Consider the following 18,086-nt stretch of genomic DNA (forward strand, 5'->3'; position numbering starts at 1 on the left):
AGCACTGTTCTAGCTCCCAATAGTTAGACAGCATTGAGTAGAAGGTGATGAGGAGTCATTTACTTTGTGCTTAAGGTGAAAGATGGGGCTCTGGAACTGGTATTTGATCTATGGGTGGTTCAAGTGGTCCTGTTGTTGATGTGAAACTTGCAGGCAAGCTGCTGGAAGGACATAATATAGCCTTTGTGGAGTAGCTTCCGTATTTTGATAATGCTTTTTTCCTACCTTACACCTAACTTTCGGTGAATGCCTGTGGGAGATTATTATTGCAATATGACATTAACAGGACTGAGAGGCCGGCAAACATTTTCCATTAATGGAAGCTGCTTCCCAGGCCACTAGTGTTTTTTTGGATTCCTGCAAGTGTATTCTGGGCTTCGTGTTAGTTGGGGAGTGGGGTGCAAGGTGGCACTTATCTTCATGCTTGGCCAGAGATTCTGTGGGGAGAATGGATCCCAAGCAATGATTCCCTGGAACTATGGCTTCTTATTAGTAATGCTTGTAGTTCAGGAAACCTATCCTCCAAGTGCAGTGAGTTAAAGCTGACATGTTTGTACTGAGATTCACTATTTATGCTGAGGCTTTCAGTGACGATGTCTTAATCAGCTCGCCTTGAACTGCCATCAGAAGGTAATTTAAATAATTAATCAAACCACGTGTGTTCACACAGGACCACTGTACAGCTAAATGAAGGCCAGCTCTAACTTTTCCTTAGCAAAGGCATCAAAGAACCTTTCTCCCTAGTGCAAAAAGTCTGATATAAAGGTGAATTAGCTAAAACAATTTTATTTAACTTTGTATTCATACGATTCAGACTACTGCAAGTTTCAGTATAACTAGACTGATGCTTGTCATCTGTCAGCAGTATCTAAATCATCATAATTACAGGAAAAATATATGTGCATCATAGTATACTAGCTATAGCTGGGTTTTGCTTAGTAACAGTACGACAGTGCTGCATTCAATGCCCTTGATGTAGCATGAACTTGGCAAAGCTTTTTTATAGTTTATATTCAATGCAATATTGAATAGACTTCCATTGTTCTGTCCAACATTCCATCCAAACTCTCTTTTCATGTAGCAGGCTGCTGCGGCATCAGTCTATTATCTGGGATGTTCTGGCTTAATCTCTTGAATTGTCTACTTTACATCCTAGCTTTAGCTGATATTTCACATATAGACAAAAGGAGAACAAGAGAGAAAAATGGTCCATCAAACCTGTCCCAATCTAAAATGATGTAATTTAGATGCATCATCACTCCTAAATTTTCTTCTCTCCCATAGTCATACAATTTCTTGGGAGAGAAAGAAAAAAAAATAAAAAGCTTCAGGGCAATTTAGAAAAACAACAAATGATACTTCTCCAATTTCAAAAGATAATCAAGTGTCAGGAGACAGCAGGACTGTACCTTCCCTGCTGGTAGTTATACTGTGCCTTCTCTCTGTGCATAGTCCAGGGATTTGCCAGCTTAATGGACCACATTTTAATATTATGCCGACACTGAGGTCCAAATCATCTTTCATTAACTCTATTTGTGTGAGAATAAAAATGGAGTGTGCTCTGATTCCTGGGGTTTTGCCACTTCCTATCATTCTCTAGTTCAGACAGCTCTCGTTTATCTTTATCCTTTGTTTGCTGCCCATCAGCCAGCTTTATACTGATGCTGCTATAATTTTGTTGAAATCATATGCCTCCATTTTTATAATGAGCTTTCTATGAGGCATTTTCTGAAAAGCTGTCTACACTGCATATGCTGCATTCTGTTTATCCAATTGGTCATTACCTCAAAGAACTATGAAATTTGTCAAGCACAAATTACCTTTAACACAATCGTCTTTTCTGTACTTGATTATTTCATGCATTTCAAAGTGCATCACTTTATTAATTTTAGTCCATTTGCTGCATGAATGTCTTACCTTACTATTGGCGACTGTTTTAATTGTTTTTGGATGTCTTGCTGTATTAAGAAACACTGAGGCAGGAAGATACCTGTGAAATAAATAGGAAAAACCAAAAAGGGGAGAGACAAATGGAAGGGCAAAATGTGTTTGATTTATATTTAACTCCTGTTGATCCAATTTTGTTTCATTTTTATAGCTGCTATGTTTTCACTAAAAAAATCTGCCATCTACTTGACTCCTTTCTGCACTACCTATTGTTACCACACAGTGGTAGTGTTCTATTTGTGTTTTCCTGGCTTCATTCACGTTAACTCCTATTTATTGATGAAAGAAATTCTTAACAACTACCCTGTTTAATGTCGTGTATGGACCTCCAAAACTAGTATTTCATGATATTTGCAATAGTAAACAAAAATGACATTGTCGTCTAGGTGTTCAAGATCTTCCAGCTTTTGAGTGGTACAGTTTTTTTTGTTTTCTTTATTTTACAAACTTTTTCTGCAATTGGGTGGCTTTAGTAAATGATAAAGTAGACACACTTAAAACATGAATATTAGCAAATTAAAGCACTGAACAGATATTACTTTGCTTAGGCAATTCAAATGTGGAACTCTGCTAGATGGAGTAGTTGAGGCAAATAGTACAAATACATTTAAGGGGAAGCTCGACAAGTAAATGAGAGAGAAAGGAGTGGAAGGCTATCTTGATAGGATTATATGAAATAAGGTGGAAGGAGGCTCCTGTGGAACATTCATACTGGCATAGACCAGTTGGGCTGAATGGCCTGTTTCAATGCTGCAAGTTCTATGTAGATTGCTCTTGTAAAGTTGACACCACTAACGTGGCTGTGACTACCCAGAAGTTATCTCCTGCCATCTGTGTTACTGCATTTATTTTATAAATGTGAAAACGACCACATGCGTTTGAGGATAGTCCAATATACTTGTGAAGTAATCTCAGCTAAGTACAGTATTCAAAGTATACTTGTTTCATATATATTCAGAAATTCAATCAGTAGATTAGTTTTCAGCGCAGTAGTTTGCTCCTTGTGTTAATTTATTTTCATATTCACTACATACAGCCTTCTGTACTACAGAACATACTTACAATCAAACACTGTACTATTGAAATGTATATGTGATCGTGCCAAAATCACACACTGATAATTTTTTGACTAATTTGTAGCTTTTGGAGTATTACAGAGTGACTTTTGCATCCATTAAAAAAAGAAACAAATGCCCTGTCTTGCAGGAACTCAGTTCTGAAGAAGAGTCACATTTGACTCGAATGTTAACTCTGGTCCTCTCTCCACAGATGCTGCCAGACCTTCTGAGTTTATCCAGCACTTTCTGTTTTTATTTCAGATTTCCAGCATCTGCAGTGCTTTGCTTTTATTTTATAGAATTTAAAAAGCTGACCTTTCAGCTCCAGAACTTAAATTTTAATGTAACCTGGATGGAGGTCTTTTCCATTTGTGGTCTTGCTTTAGATACCAAAGAAACAGCTGGAGGAAATGAAAATATCACATTGATGCAGTAGCGGGTGTTCTTTTGAGGTGTTGCTGAGATAACAACAGCGTAAAGGGTATTCAATGCCACGCTAAAAGTTTTTGTCCCTCTCCTGGGGGTGTTTGACACTGACAAGCATAGAAATGGACTTCCAAAGTGCCACATAATAGACTTGCCAGCAAAGTTGAAGCCCATGGAATAAAAGGAATAGTGGCAGCATCAATATGGAGTTGGCTGAGTAACAGAAAACAGAGTAGTGGTGAACAGTTGTATTTCAGACCAGAGGAAGGTATGCAGAGGTCGGTACTAAGACCATTGTTTTTCTTGATGTTTATTAATGACTTAGACTTGAGTGTACAGGGCACAATTTCAAATTTAAAGATGACACAAAACTTAAATGTATAGTGATTTGTGAGGAGGTTACTGATGGACTTCAAGAGGATATAGACTGGTGGAAAGGGTCAACATGTGACAGGTGAGTTTTAATGCAGAAGTGTGAAGTGATACATTTTGGTAGGAACAAAGGGGTGAGAGAGAACTAAAGGGTACAGTTTTAAGGGGTCTGTAGAAATAGAGAGACCTGGGCTATATATGTGCACAAATTGTGGAAGGTGGCAAGGCAGGTTGAGAAAATAGTTAAAAAGACATACCGGATCCTGGGCATTGAGTACAAAAGCAGGGAACTTGAGGTCAAACTTTCCAAAAACTCTGGGTCAGCCTCAGTTGGAGTATTCTGTCCACTTCTGGGTGCCGCATTTTAGGATAAATGTGAAAACTTTGGAGAAGGTTCGGAAAAGATTTACAAGAGTGGCTCCAGGAATCAGGGACTTAAGTTACTTGGCTAGATTGCAGAATCTGGTATTCTCTTTGGAGATGAGAGATTGAGAAATTTGATAGAGGTTACAAAATCAAAAGGGATCCAGCAGATAGAGAGAAATTTTTCCCATTGGCAGAAGGATTGAAAACCAGAGGGTACACATTGGCAAAAAAAAAGGCAACATGTGAGAAAAGTTATTGCTCATGGAATAAAAGGGACAGTAGCAACATGTATCCAAAATTGGCTGAAAATTAGGAAGCAGAGAGTAATGGTCAATGGATATTTTTTGGGCTGGAGGAAGGTTTGTAGTGGAGTTTACCAGGGCTCAGTTTGGGACCCTTGCTTTTCCTGATATATATTAATGATCTAGATCTTGAGATGCAAGGGACAATTTCAAAGCTTGAGGATGATATGAAGCTTGGAAGTGTTGTGAGCTGCGAGGGGGCCGGTGTGGAACTTCAAGAAGACATAGACAAGTTGGTGGAGTGGGCAGATAGGTGGCAAATGAAGTTCAATGTGGAGAAGCATGAGGTGATGCATTTTGGTAGGAAGAACATGGACAAACAATGTAATATAAGGGGTGAAATTTTGAAGGCGGTGCAGGAGCAGAAAGACTTGGGTGTATATTTCCCTAGATCATTGAAGGTGGCAGGGCAGATGGAGAGAGCAGTTAATAAAGCATATAGTACCCTGGGTTTTATTAATAGGGGCATAGAGTGCAAGAGCAGGGAGTTTATGCTGAATTTGTATAAGACACTCATTAGACCTCAGTTGGGATATTGGGTACCCTTCTGGGCACCATATAATAGGAACGATGTGAACACATTGGAGAGAGTGCAGAAGAGGTTTACAAGAATGGTTCCAGGGATGAGAGGCTTCAGCTTTGAGGATAGATTGGAGAGGTTGGGACTGTGCTCCTTGGAGAGAAGAAGGCTGAGAGGAGATTTGATAGAGATGTTCAAAATCATGAGGGGGCTGGACGGAGTAGATAGGGAGAAGCTGTTCCCACTTGTAAATCAAGAATGAGAGGCCACAGATTTAAAGTGACTTGCAAAAGAAGCAAGTGTGACGTGAGAAAATCTTTTTCACACAAAGCATGGTTCAGGTCTGGAATGCAGTGCCTGGAAGTATGCAGGAGACAGGTTCAATCGAGGCATTCAAGAGGACATTAGATGATTATTTGAATAGAAACAATGTGCAGTGGTACGGGGAAAAGGCAGGGCAATGGCACTAGGTCAAATGCTCATTTGGAGAGCTGGTGCAGACATGATGGGTCAAACGGCCTCCTTCTGTGTTGTTAAGATTCTGTGAAAAACCTTTTTAGACAACGAGTGATTTGGATCTAGAATGCACCACCTGCGAGTGTGGTGGAGGCAGATTCAATAGTGGTTTGCAAAAGGGAATTGGATAAGCACCTGAAGAGAAAAAACAGTACAGGGCGAAGGGGAAAGGGTGGGAGAGTGGGATAAGATTGCCATTCCATGGTTCTGTTCTATGACATAGAACCGAAAATTTGTAAACATTCCATTTCCTGGCATTGACATCATCGTCTAAATTTTTTTCACTTTTTAAGAACAATTCCTTGAAAAGTGGGTGACACTGGGAAGTCAATATTTAATCACTGATCCCTTGTCCTGAGACCATTAAGGATCGATACATAGCATGAGCCAGGAGTTACTTGTAGGTCACATCAGGTAGGAGATAATAGGGTGTTAATGGACTAGTTGAGGTTCTTGACTATTTATCAGCTTTCATTGTCACTTTCTGATAACAGCAAATTACCAGGTTTATTGAATTTAGTTCCGTAATTTGGTATGCTGGGATTGAAACGCATGACCTTTAGATTAAGGTTGAATGTAGGAACCATGAGGCACCAAATTTATACTTCCTGTCTCCCAAAAGCCTTGTACAATTTAACTGCAGATCATGTTACTTGCTAACTTTATTGTCAGAGTTATTGGAGCATCTTTTTCCTAAATGTCAACCTTGGCTCAGTGGTAGTACTCGGGTGCTGCCTTGCTGGACCAAGCCTCCAACTGTTCTCTCAGCTGGATGTAAAAGATGTCATCATGCTATTTGAAGAGTAGTGGAGTTTTTAAAAATTCATTTACGGGATGTGGGCTTCGCTGGCTAGGCCAGTATTTATTGTCCATTCCTAATTGCCCTTGAGAAGGTGTTGGTGAACCACCTTGAACTGCTGCAGTCTCTGTGGTTTGGTTCACCCACAGTGCTGTTTGGAAGGGAGTTCCAGGATTTTGACCCAGCGACAGTTAAGGAACAGCGGCATATTTCCAAGTCAGGATGGTAAGTGGCTTGGAGGAGAACTTGCAGGTGGTGGTCTTCCCATATGTCTGCTGCCCTTGCCCTTCTAGATGGTAGATGGGTTTGGAAGATGCTGCCTAAGGAGCCTTGCTGAGTTTCTGCAGTGAATCTTGTAGATGGTACACATTGCTGCCAGTTTGTCGGTGGTGGAGGGAGTCAATATTTGTGGAAGGGGTGCCAATCAAACAGGCTGCTTTGTCCTGGCTTGTGTCAAGCTGCTTGAATGTTGAGGGAGCTGCACTTATCCAGGCAAGTGGAGAGTATTCCATTACACTCCTTACTTGTGCCTTGTAGTTGGTGGACAGGCTTTGGGGAGTTGGGAGGTGAATTACTCATCGCAGGATCCTTGTCTCTGACCTCTGTAGCCACAGTATTTATTTGGCTAGTCCAGTTCAGCTTCTGGCCAATGGTAACCTCCAGGATGTTGATAGGGGGATTCAGCGATGGTAATGCCATTGAATGTCAAGGGATGATAAATTATCTATTGTTGGAGATGGTAATTGCCCGGCACTTGTGTGGCGTGTATGTTACTTGCCACTTATCAGCCCAAGCCTGGATATTGCCCAGGTAATGCTGCATTTGGACATTTACTGTTTCAGTGTTTGAGGAGTCGCGAATGTTGCTGAACATTGTGCAATTATCAGCGAACCTCCCCACTTCTGACCTTATGATGGAAGGAAGGTCATTGATGAAGCAACTGAAGACGGTTGGACCTAGGACAGTACCCAGAGAAACTCCTGCAGTGATGTCCTGGAACTGAAATGGTTGACTTCCAACAACTGCAATCTTCTTCCTTTGTGCTGGGTATAACTCCAAACAGTAGAGAGTTTTCCCCCTGATCCCCATTGACTCCTGTTTTATGAGAACCCCTTGATGACACACTTGGTCAAATGCTGCCTTGATGTCAAGAGCAGTCACTTTCAGCTTACCTCTGGAGTTCAGCCCTTTTTTCTGTGTTTGAACCTAGGCTGTATTGAGGTCAGGAGCTGAGTGGTCCCAACTGGGCATCAGCGAGCAGGTTACTGCTAAGCAAGTGCTGCTTGAATGCATTGTTGATGACCCATTCCATCACTTTACTGATGATGGACAGTAGACTGATGGGGTGGTAATTGGCTGGGTTGGATTTATCCTGCTTTTTGTGTGTTCTGGCCAATATTTAATCATCATAATTTTTCCAAAAAATAACCAAAAATATTACCCTGGGACCCCACTTTAAAGCAGTCCATTGAAACAGTATATCAAGATCGTTTAATAGTTGAGACCGTGTTACAATGGGGCCCCAGGGTTTTTGGTGGAAAACACATCTGGCTGGATCTAAAGGTATGGGTATGCTCATATTTTTGTTTTCCTAAATCAAGCAGCCTTTCCTCCCAGGCTAGGAAGCACTCGTGGCTTTGTCTTTTGCTGGTGCCTAGCACTCAGGCCTATACAGCAGGAATTATTGGACAACCAGCAGCAGCACTAGCAGATTTACCTCTTTCCTAACATGGGTGGTGAGGTCAACTGAAATGCATTTACAGCTGCCTCAGCAGAGCTCATTTACTAAGTTGGAGGTTTTGCCGGACTTGTGTGGTTTAATATCACAATGGACAATCCTATTAAAATGAAAGTGTTGAAGTCCAAGACGGATCCACATACCAAGTTCCGAGTTATATTGGAGCCCCAGCGTAGTTGGTAATTTATTTCATTGCTGCTTTTGTGACCTTGCTTTCATACGGACATACGAATTAGGAGCCGGAGTAGGCCATTCGGTCCTTTGCGCCTACTCAGTTATTCGTTAAGATCATGGCTGATCTCATTGTGGCCTCAACTCCACTTTCCTTCCTACCCCCTCTCCCCTTTGACTCCCATGTCAATCAAGAATTTATCGTAACTCAGCCTTAAAGATATTCAATGACCCTGCCTCCACCACTCTCTGGGGAGAGAATTCCACAGACTCATGACCCTCCAAGAGAAACATTCTCCTCACCTCTATCTTAAATGGGAGACCCCTTATTTGTAAACCGTGTTCCCTAGTCCTCGTCTCTTCCACAAGGAGAAACATCCTTTCAGCATCTACCCTGTCAAGTCCCCTCAGGATCTTGTATGTTTTAATAAGATCGCCTGTCATTCTTTTAAGTTCCAGTGGATACAGGCCGAGCCTGTCCAAGGAGCTTGGCCGAGCCTGTCCAACCTTTCCTCATACGATAACCCACTCATCCCAGAAACCTGTCGAGTGAATCTTCTCTGAACTGCTTCTCATGCAGTTATGTCCTTTCTTAAATAAGGAGACCAAAACTGTACTTGGTACTCGATGTGGTCTCAATACCTTATACAACTATAACAAAACATCCCTACTTTATATTCCATTCCCCTTGCAATAAGCAACCTTCCATTTGCTATCCTAATCACTTGCTATACCCGGATACTAACTTTTTGTGATTCATGTACCAGGGCACCTAGATCCCTCTGTACCTCAGAGTTTTGCAATCTCTCCTCATTTCAATAATATGCTGCTTTTTTATTCTTACTGCCAAAGTGGACAAGTTCACATTCCCCACATTAAACCCCATCTGCCAATTTTTTGTCCACTCACTTAACCTGTCTATATCCCTTTGCAGACTCTTTCAGCCTTCTTCACAACTTACTTTTCTACCTATCCTTGTGTCATAAGCAAATTTAGCAACCATACATTCAGTCCCGTCATCTGAGTTATTAATGTAGATTGTAAATAGCTGAGGGCCCAACACTGATCCGTGTGGCACTCCGCTCGTTACGTCTTGCCAACCTGAAATTGACTCATTTATGCGTCCTCTCTATTTCCTGTTAACTAACCAGTCCTCTTTCCATGCTAGTATGTTACCCCTCACACTATGAGTTATTTCCTTACCTTTGATGTTGTACCTTATCAAATGCCTTCTGGAAATTTAAGTACAGCGCATCCTCAGGTTCCCCTTTACCCATGTTGCATTTTACTTCCTCAATTAACTCTAATAAATTAGTCAAACATGATTTCCCTTTCACAAAACCATGCTGACTCTGCATGTTTGCATTGAGATTTTCTAAGTGCCCCACTCTATGACCTCCTTAATAATAGATTCCAGCATTCTCCTTAAGACAGATGTTAAGCTAACTGGCCTGCAGTTTCCTGCTTTCTGTCTCCCCCTGTTGAACAGAGGAGTTACATTCGCTATTTTCCAAACTGCTGGGCATCTAGGGAATTTTGGAAAATTAAAACCAAGTTCTTCCCTTCCTTTCACCTCTTGATGCACACTTATTTCTGGGATGTTATTTGTATCCTTTACAGTGAGGGCAGTTACAAAATATATATTCAATTTATCCGCCATTTTGTTATTTTTTAATGTTAATTCCCGAGATTCATTCTGTTGAGGATCAACGTTCACTTTACTTACGTTTTTCCTTTTTAAATACTCTTACCATCTGTTTTTCTATTTAAAGCTAGCTTTCTGTTGTATTCTCGTTTCTCCCTTCTTAATTTTTTTTGGCCATTCTTTGCTTTCTTTTATATTTTGTCCAATCTTCTAAACTGCCAATCACCTTTGTGGAATTGTACGCTTTTTCCCTTAGTTAGCCATGGATGGTACATCCTTTCCCTAGAGTATTTCCTTCTCACTGGAATGTATCTTTGTTGAATGTTACAGATGTCTGACACTGCATCCCTACCGACTTATCCCGTAACCTAATTAACCAGTTCACTTTAGCCAGCTCTGTCTTCATATCCTCATAATTGCCTTTATTTAAGTTCAAAACACTAGTCTTGGACCCACCCTTCTCTCCCTCAAACTGAATATGAAATTCAGCCATGTTTTGATTACTGCTACCTGGGGTGCCTTTACTATGAGATCACTAATTAATCCTGTCTCGTTGCACATTACCAGATTTTGTGTAGCCTGCTCTCTGGTTGGCTCTAGCACATGCTGCTGTAAGAAATTGTTCCAAAAACACTCTATGAACTCACCCCCCTGGCTACCTTTGCCAATCTGATTTGCCCAGTCCATATATAGATTAAAATCACCCATGATTGTTGCTGTACCTTTCTCCCAAGTCCCATTATTTTTTCCTTTATACTCCACCCTTCAATATCGTTACTGTGTTAGGAGGCCTATAAACCACTCCCACAAGTGACTTCCTACCTTTACTATTTCTTATCTCTACCCAAACTGATTCTACATCTTAATCTTTAGAACTAAGGTAATCTCTCTCTCTATTGTTCTAAAGTCACCCTTAATTAACAGAGCTCCCCCTCCACCTTTTCCAAGCTTCCTGTCCCTCCGAAATGTCATGTACCCATGAATATTCAGCTCCCAGCCTTTGTCACCTTGCTGCCCTGTCTGTGTAATGGCCAGCAGATCATACGTTTTTATTCCTATTGGAGCTGTTGATTCGTCTGTTTTATTACAAATGTAGGGTGCATTCAGATACAAAGCCATTAATTCTATTTTCCATTTTTGAAATCTCTGGCCTTATCTGCTGGCACACTCTTAAGTTTGTACACTCTGTCCCTTCCTGCCACGCTCTGATGATCACTTCTGTTATTGCTACCTTGTTCTCTTGCCTTGTTTTCTCTCTTTAATTGACCACATCTTCCCACACTTGATCCTTTGCCCCCACTATTTACTGTCCTAGATGTACGACTCACCAAAACACTGATCCCAACATGGTTCAGGTGAAGACCGTTCCAGTGGTACAGCTTCCCTCAGTACTGATGCCAGTGTCTCATGAACAGAAACCCATTTCTCCCACACCAATCTCTGAGCCACACATTCAACTCCCTAATATTATTTACCCTACACCAATTTGCTTGTGGCTCAGATAATCCAGAGATTTTCTTTGAGGTTCTGCTTTTTAATTTAGCCCATAGCTGCTCATACTCCCTAAGCAGAACTGCTTCCCCAGTCCTACCTATGTTTTTGGTACTTGCATGGACCATGACCATTGGATCCTCCCCCTCCCTCTGCAAGTTTCTCATCAGCCCTAAGCAAATGTCCTGAACCCTGGCATTAGGCAGGCAGCACAGCCTTCTGGACTCTCAGCTGCAGAGAACTGTGTCTATCCCCCTCTCTATGCTGTCCCCAACTACTACCACATTGCTCTTTACTCCCCCTGCTTTATTGGCCTCCTGTACCATGGTGCCATGGGCAGTTCATTCATTCGCTCTCTAGGCCCCACTTCCATCCATACAGGTTGGGAGCTCCACAAACCTGTTGAATAGTTACAAAAGGCTGAGGCTCCTCCACTTCTGGGTCCAAATACTTGCCTCACTCACAGTCACACCCTCCTGTTCCTGACCATTGACCAAATCAGAAGACCCTGTCCTAAGGGGTGTGACTGCCTCCTGGAACAAAGTATTCCAGTAACTTTCCCCCTCCCTGATGTGTCACAATGACTTCAGCTTGGCCTCCAGCTCAATGACTCCGTGCCGAAGCTCCTCAAGCCACAGACACTTCTGCAGACCTGGGTCACACCGTTGTTCAGGAGATCCCACATTCTGCAGTCACAACACATCACTTGCCCTACCATCTTTATGCATTAATTAATTTATTTTTCTTAATTTATAATTAATAAATACTGCTATTCCCAATAACCTTTACTACTGCTACTGAACTGTATTACAACTAATAAAACCTTACGATTACTGATAAATTATGCGGGCTTTGAAGATAAACGAGCAGAATATTCGCCAACCAATCACTTATCTGTTTTCCTGTAATGTCACACTTTGATTTCTCTTTCACATTGGCGGCTGTATTTCCCTACATTACAATAATGACTCCAATTGAAAAGTACTTTTTGGCAGTGTAGTTTTTGGGATATGCTGAAGTTACATAATAATAAATGTTTCTTGTTTTGTATGTACACACAGGGTCCATAATACTTTTACAGAACTCAAAGTCCATTTTAATTAATTAATTCAGAGTAACCATCACCTTCAAGAGCTCGACCTAAGGTTTAGTATGTGTGCCAACAAAATTCAGTGTCGGAACACTATTTTTGATATTATCGGATGCTCTCATATCGAGCCACTGAGCATGCTACCCAAAAATGATACGCAGCATTAAACAGCATCTGAGTACTGATTATGGTTTGTGTGTTTTTCAGCTAGTTGTAATTAATTTATATCGTTAGGAGCAATGTATAACTTTAACTTTAATTCATATTTGTATTTGTCTGTTAAAAAAGGTGAAACATGGTTCTAGTTTCACTTAGAATTTTTATGTAGGCTGGGTGCTGGGAAGTCTGGGGTCCCTGTTTGTATATATGCATCCTTAATGAGATTTTACAAATCTTGAAGTGAAGAGAAAGGTTACAAAGGGGTTAGTAGTTTAGTGAATTTAGAAAACGAAACAAAGTAGAAAAAAACTGTGCTATTGTCTAGCAACAGGGTCCAGGGAGAGACAGAGATACAGGGAAAGACAAGGACAGTGCAGTCAATGTATGTCTACAAAGCGTGAAGGCAGAACTTCTAAGCTTTCTAGTAAGAAACCCTGTAAGACTGCTGGGGAGCTGAATTTAGAGAACTCATGTTTGCTCTGAAGTTAAAGTAATAGGAAGTTTAGATTGCAGTTTTTTTTGGGGGTGTCTTGGAGAGAGGTACCAATTGTGGGAAAAGCATCTAGTGAATGCTCAGAAATCCACTGAAAGAAAAATTTGCAACTGTGCAGGCCAAGCAAGAAGCTGTGGTGTTGAGATGGTCGTAAATCTTCACTGGGATTTTTTTGTCTGTAAAGGTATTGTAGGAATAAAAGGCATAGTTTGAGTTTGAATCACTTTCTGGTATTTGTATTGAAATCTTTGCAATCTTCTTGTCTAGTGCAGTATAATTAATTTTTCATGTTTAATAAACATTTCGTTCTTTGTGTTAAAAGTATACTGGCAGACTCTTGTGAATGTGTTCAGTAACTGACCTCCACGGTTCCTAAAAAGAAACAAAGTTAGGAGCTATCAAGCCAGGCTTCACTCTATGATCTGACTTGTCCAGTATTAACATTCGCTGGGATCCTAACAATATACAAACCTTTGAGATGGTTTATTGATTTCATTCTTTGTAATAATTGAACCATTCCATTTACTGGCTTTAATTATCAATCCTTTACTAACACTAAACCCAGAAACTACTGCATTTGTAAAATACTTTGTTGAATTCTGATAATGTGGAAATGCTTGGAGTTCTGCTTAAGCTTTTTGAAGATTTGGTCAAAGTTTTCATTGAATGCAATAATTACATGGCTCTTAGAGCATTTACCTTGTATTCTGCATAACAGCATAATTAAAGAACAGAGAGGAGCACTGAATGGATGCTTTTTCTGTTGCTATCTTATAAAATACCAGTATCTATAAAATGAGCTTGCATATCAGTAATATTTTCATACCCTTTCCAACAGTTTTCACATCCAAATGTTTTGAAATACTCATAGTTAAAATGCTGAAAAAAGTTGATAAACACCACAAGCAATAAAATAAAATAACCGAAAAGCAAATAATTTGTTAAGTAAAACTAGTGTAACAAAAGCAAATATCAAAAAACAGGATAAATGTTACATTGTACATAGTAATAAGCATATTGCAACAATAACTAACTTGTAACAACCTTGACCTGAATGGAGAGCAAGATCAAGCAATGTGTAAAACAGGCTGTGAATCCAAAAATTTCAACTAAATAAAAAGCATTGGAGGAAATCAGGACATTAACTGATTAAAAAAACAGAGAAATCATTCATATTTTAAGATGGAATATGAGGCATTAACATGTATTACCATCTTGTCTACACCTCATTTTCAGTTCAATAGCTCCATGTTGATCAGCTGCTGAAAAATTGACTGCTTTTGTAATTCTTTGGCTGAATGTAAATATTGTACAGCATATAGTTCAGAACTTGAAAAACTGCAGTGCCGGGATATCCTCATATGGTTGCTATATATGCAAGGTGAAGATTTATTCTTAATAACCACACCAAACACTTCTGAAAGGCCACACACATCCTTTGGCATTTCTCCCTGATGGCCTTTTTATAGCTGTGGCTGTTGAATTGATTAATTTCAAGTGCAGCTGCAGGGTGAGAGTATGTCTTGAACTTGTCAGAAGTTGTTAGAAAATTTTACTCCCCCAAAGTAACTCTTTGTCACATTTCAGACTCTGACTAAGTGTATTTTGCAGAACAGAATGTATGATAGGATAAATCTGTCTGAAACCATTTATTGAGTGGTGTGTAAATTAGCTGCAAGAAACTGAGGAGCGACTGACCTAGCAAGCGGTGCTTTTTGAACAGCATTTGATTTTAACATGAGATGGGGTTCAGTTTTGTGGCTCTTTCTATATTAAAAACATTTGCAAATATTTGTGCCATATATTAATGTCTGATCTTGCCTTTTTGTTATAAAGATTGTGTCAAGTTTCAAGACGACAACTTCTAGAGCAGTCTGTCAGCTGGTGAAAGAATACATAGGACATCGAGATGGGATTTGGGATGTCAGTGTTACACGCTTACAGCCTGTGGTGCTGGGCACAGCATCAGCTGGTAAAATTTCACTTTATTTCAAACTCTGTTTTTCAATTTTTTTTGTGACTATTTCTACTACAGATAAGTTTTTATTAACTGTGTTGTACCATCATGCAACAATACAGTTTCATCTGTTTCACCATTTGCATGTCTTCTTGAACGTTTTACTAAGTTATTTTATTAAGCTTGTTGTATGAACAAATGCTCAGTGGGACGCTACGGAATGCAGATTTTATTTCAGTTATTTACCTGTAAATTCCTTAATCATGGAATCATCTTTGTGTTCTTAGATCCTCTTTAAATGTAAGTGTTCATACTGTCAGCAAGTAAGCTGGTTATGAAGATCATTGAAATGAGGAAAAAATTATTTTGAGGATGTATAGTATACATTCATGAATAGATATTTTGTGGTGCACCTAGTATTGCATAGTGGAAGGTTCCCTCAGATGTTTCCTAGGCTCCTTATTCAGTTGCGTGGAAACTTGGCAAGTAAATTATTCAGTTCTTAGTTTAGCAACTCTGAATCTGTTGGACTTTTTTTTTGTACATAAGAGAATTTGTAAGCTTTGAATCATACATCTATGCAGTAGATGCAAACCAAAAAGTTGTTCTTATAAATACATTACGAGCAATAGAATAACTAAGGAAAGAATAGGGCTGATTAAACCAAAACATGTAGCTTGTATGTGGAGGCGGTATGCACGGGCATGGTTCATAATGAATACTTTGTGTTTGTCTTCACAAAGTAGTGTAATGATGCAGATATTGTGTTAAGGAGGAGGGGTGTGAAACATTGGATTGGATAAAAATAATGAGAGAAGAAATATTCGGGGGTTTAGCATCTTTGAAAGTGGATAACTCACCAGGCTCAATTGAAATGTATCCCAGACTGCTAAGAGAAGTGGGGGCTCTGACCATCATTTTGCAATCCTCTGTGGCTACAGATGTGGTGCTAGAGGACTACTAATATTGCACAGTTATTTTAAAAGGGAGGAAGGAATGTGTTATAATCCACAAAGACAGGTAATGAAGGATAGAACGGGAGCCAATCTTTACACATTGTTATAAGCATTTATTTACAGAGATGCTATTAGAAACATGTGGCTGTCCCTCAGTTCGAGAATGATGTTTACTCGAGGTCGTGAGCTTCTGTCATGGGTCTTCATGTGACTATTACGGCAGATTCTTGATCCACAGATCCACATGGGCAGGATGTCCCGCAAGTAGTGGGATTCAGAGTACATTATTTGTTTCCTTCTAAGCTGCGGAGGTCTCATCATTAAGGTGCCGGGACTGAAAGTGTGACGCAGCTTGGTGGGCAAGATGTTGCCATTTTGAATGATCGGTAGCAAGCTCCTCCCAGTCATCAATGTTACAGCTGCCACACTTCAAGGAGAGCTTCAGAGTGTCTTTAAAGCATTTTTTTATCCTCTCCTGGAATGTTGGCCATTTGAGAGTTGATGAAACAGGACTGGGAGGGGGGAAGTGGCAGGAATACTTTCTTTGGCCATCTGGGCATAGTGGCCAGTCCATTGAAATTGATTTTGCAAGAGTTTTCCTGAGTGCATATGGAGCTGATTTCAAGAAGGATACTAACGTTTGTTCATTGGCCCTCCCATTGAATCTGGAGGATGTGGCAGAGGCATTGCTGATGGAATTTCTCTAGTATTCTAATGTATCACTGATACACAGTCCAAGTACAGGCATGTGGTGATGACAGCTTCTCTGTCATCACTAGGATTTTTGGGGTCTTTGTTGTCAAATACTTGCTGCCTAGTTCATAAAAGGCCGAGCTGGCATGGCTGATTTGGTATTGGATCTCTTCATCATTCACCATTTTGAAATAGATGGCTGCCAAGGTATGGAAAATGCTCAACATATTCCAGACTTTCTCCTTCAACATATATGTGGAGTGGAATATTTGACTGACCAGGTGTGAGTTGATATGAGTTTTGTTTTGGCAACATTAGAGGACAGACTGAGTTTCTTGTATGCAGAATTGAAGAGATTGAGAGCAGCTTGCAACCTTGGTGCAGAGTAGGCAATGACGCTGCAATCACCTGCAACTGTAGATCATGTGTTATTATGGCGGTCAGTTTAGTTTTAGCACAGAGGTGACTGAGGTTAAAGAGTTTTCCATTATGTGGTATTTAATACTGAAACTAGAGGGTTGTTGAACTTTGATGAAGTGATTAGCCACTGTCAGGCAGATTGTGAATAGTATGGTGGCTATCACACTGCCTTGCTTGGCACTCGGTTCAAATTTTGAAGGTGGCTGTTTCAGATCTCCCATTCAAGACAGTTGCAGCCATATCATCATGAGGCAATTGTAGGATTGTGATGAAGTTTCTTGGATATCCAAATCTTTGGAGCACAATCCACAAAGCCTTGCAATTTACAAATCCTTTGATCAGGTCAGTGAGTGCAATGAAGAGTTCCTGGTGGTGTTCTCAATAATTTTCTCGGATTTGGCAAATTATTGCCCACTTAAGGCCCTCAATCCACCTCCACTACCATAATTTGCTGGGTAGAAGAAGGCAAAGACCATTTTTTTAAACAACTTTGGTGAAAAAAATGGGAAGGAAGGGGAGATCATCTTTCAGGGGGTGCCCTGTGTGCATTGGACACACCACACTCCCAGGATGTTCCCCCACACCCAATTTGTGCCTCTGCCTGACCTGCAAAACCTGCTACCACTGCCCCCCCCCCACCTCCTTGGGGTGCCTCATCCCTCCCCACCCAAAAAGACTGGGACTTACACGGGTTTGGTATCCATCTTCAATCTATGTGGACCTCCTTGCTGTCCCAGCAGCTCCCACTACTGAGTTCTGGCACTGCTGGAACTGTAAGACCTGTCAGCCAATCCGATTGTTGGCAGCTCTACAGTGCAGGACTTCCTTTCCAATGAGGGGCAGAAGTCCGACCCTCAGCTTGGACCCTCAGTTTGTTTAGGCCCCCCCAGAGCATGATATTACCTGAGCAGTCTTTTTTAAAGTCGGGCAGTTTTCTTCCTGGAAGACGGGGCGGGGAGGGGTGGTG

General features: G+C 40.6%; 1 protein-coding gene across 4 annotated transcripts in view; it reads left to right on the top strand.

Annotated features, from left to right (window-relative positions):
- Positions 1–18,086, top strand: part of wdr37 (WD repeat domain 37) — a 123,562-nt gene that overhangs the window by 40,936 nt on the left and 64,540 nt on the right. For all 4 annotated transcript variants that reach the window (XM_078537362.1, XM_078537363.1, XM_078537368.1 and 1 more), the window contains one exon: positions 14,930–15,065. In XM_078537362.1, the coding sequence (XP_078393488.1) occupies positions 14,930–15,065 (136 nt within the window). The remainder of the gene's footprint in view (positions 1–14,929; positions 15,066–18,086) is intronic.

This window comes from Cetorhinus maximus, chromosome 3 (genome assembly GCF_964194155.1).
Source record: "Cetorhinus maximus chromosome 3, sCetMax3.hap1.1, whole genome shotgun sequence".
Classification (NCBI taxonomy): domain Eukaryota; kingdom Metazoa; phylum Chordata; class Chondrichthyes; order Lamniformes; family Cetorhinidae; genus Cetorhinus; species Cetorhinus maximus.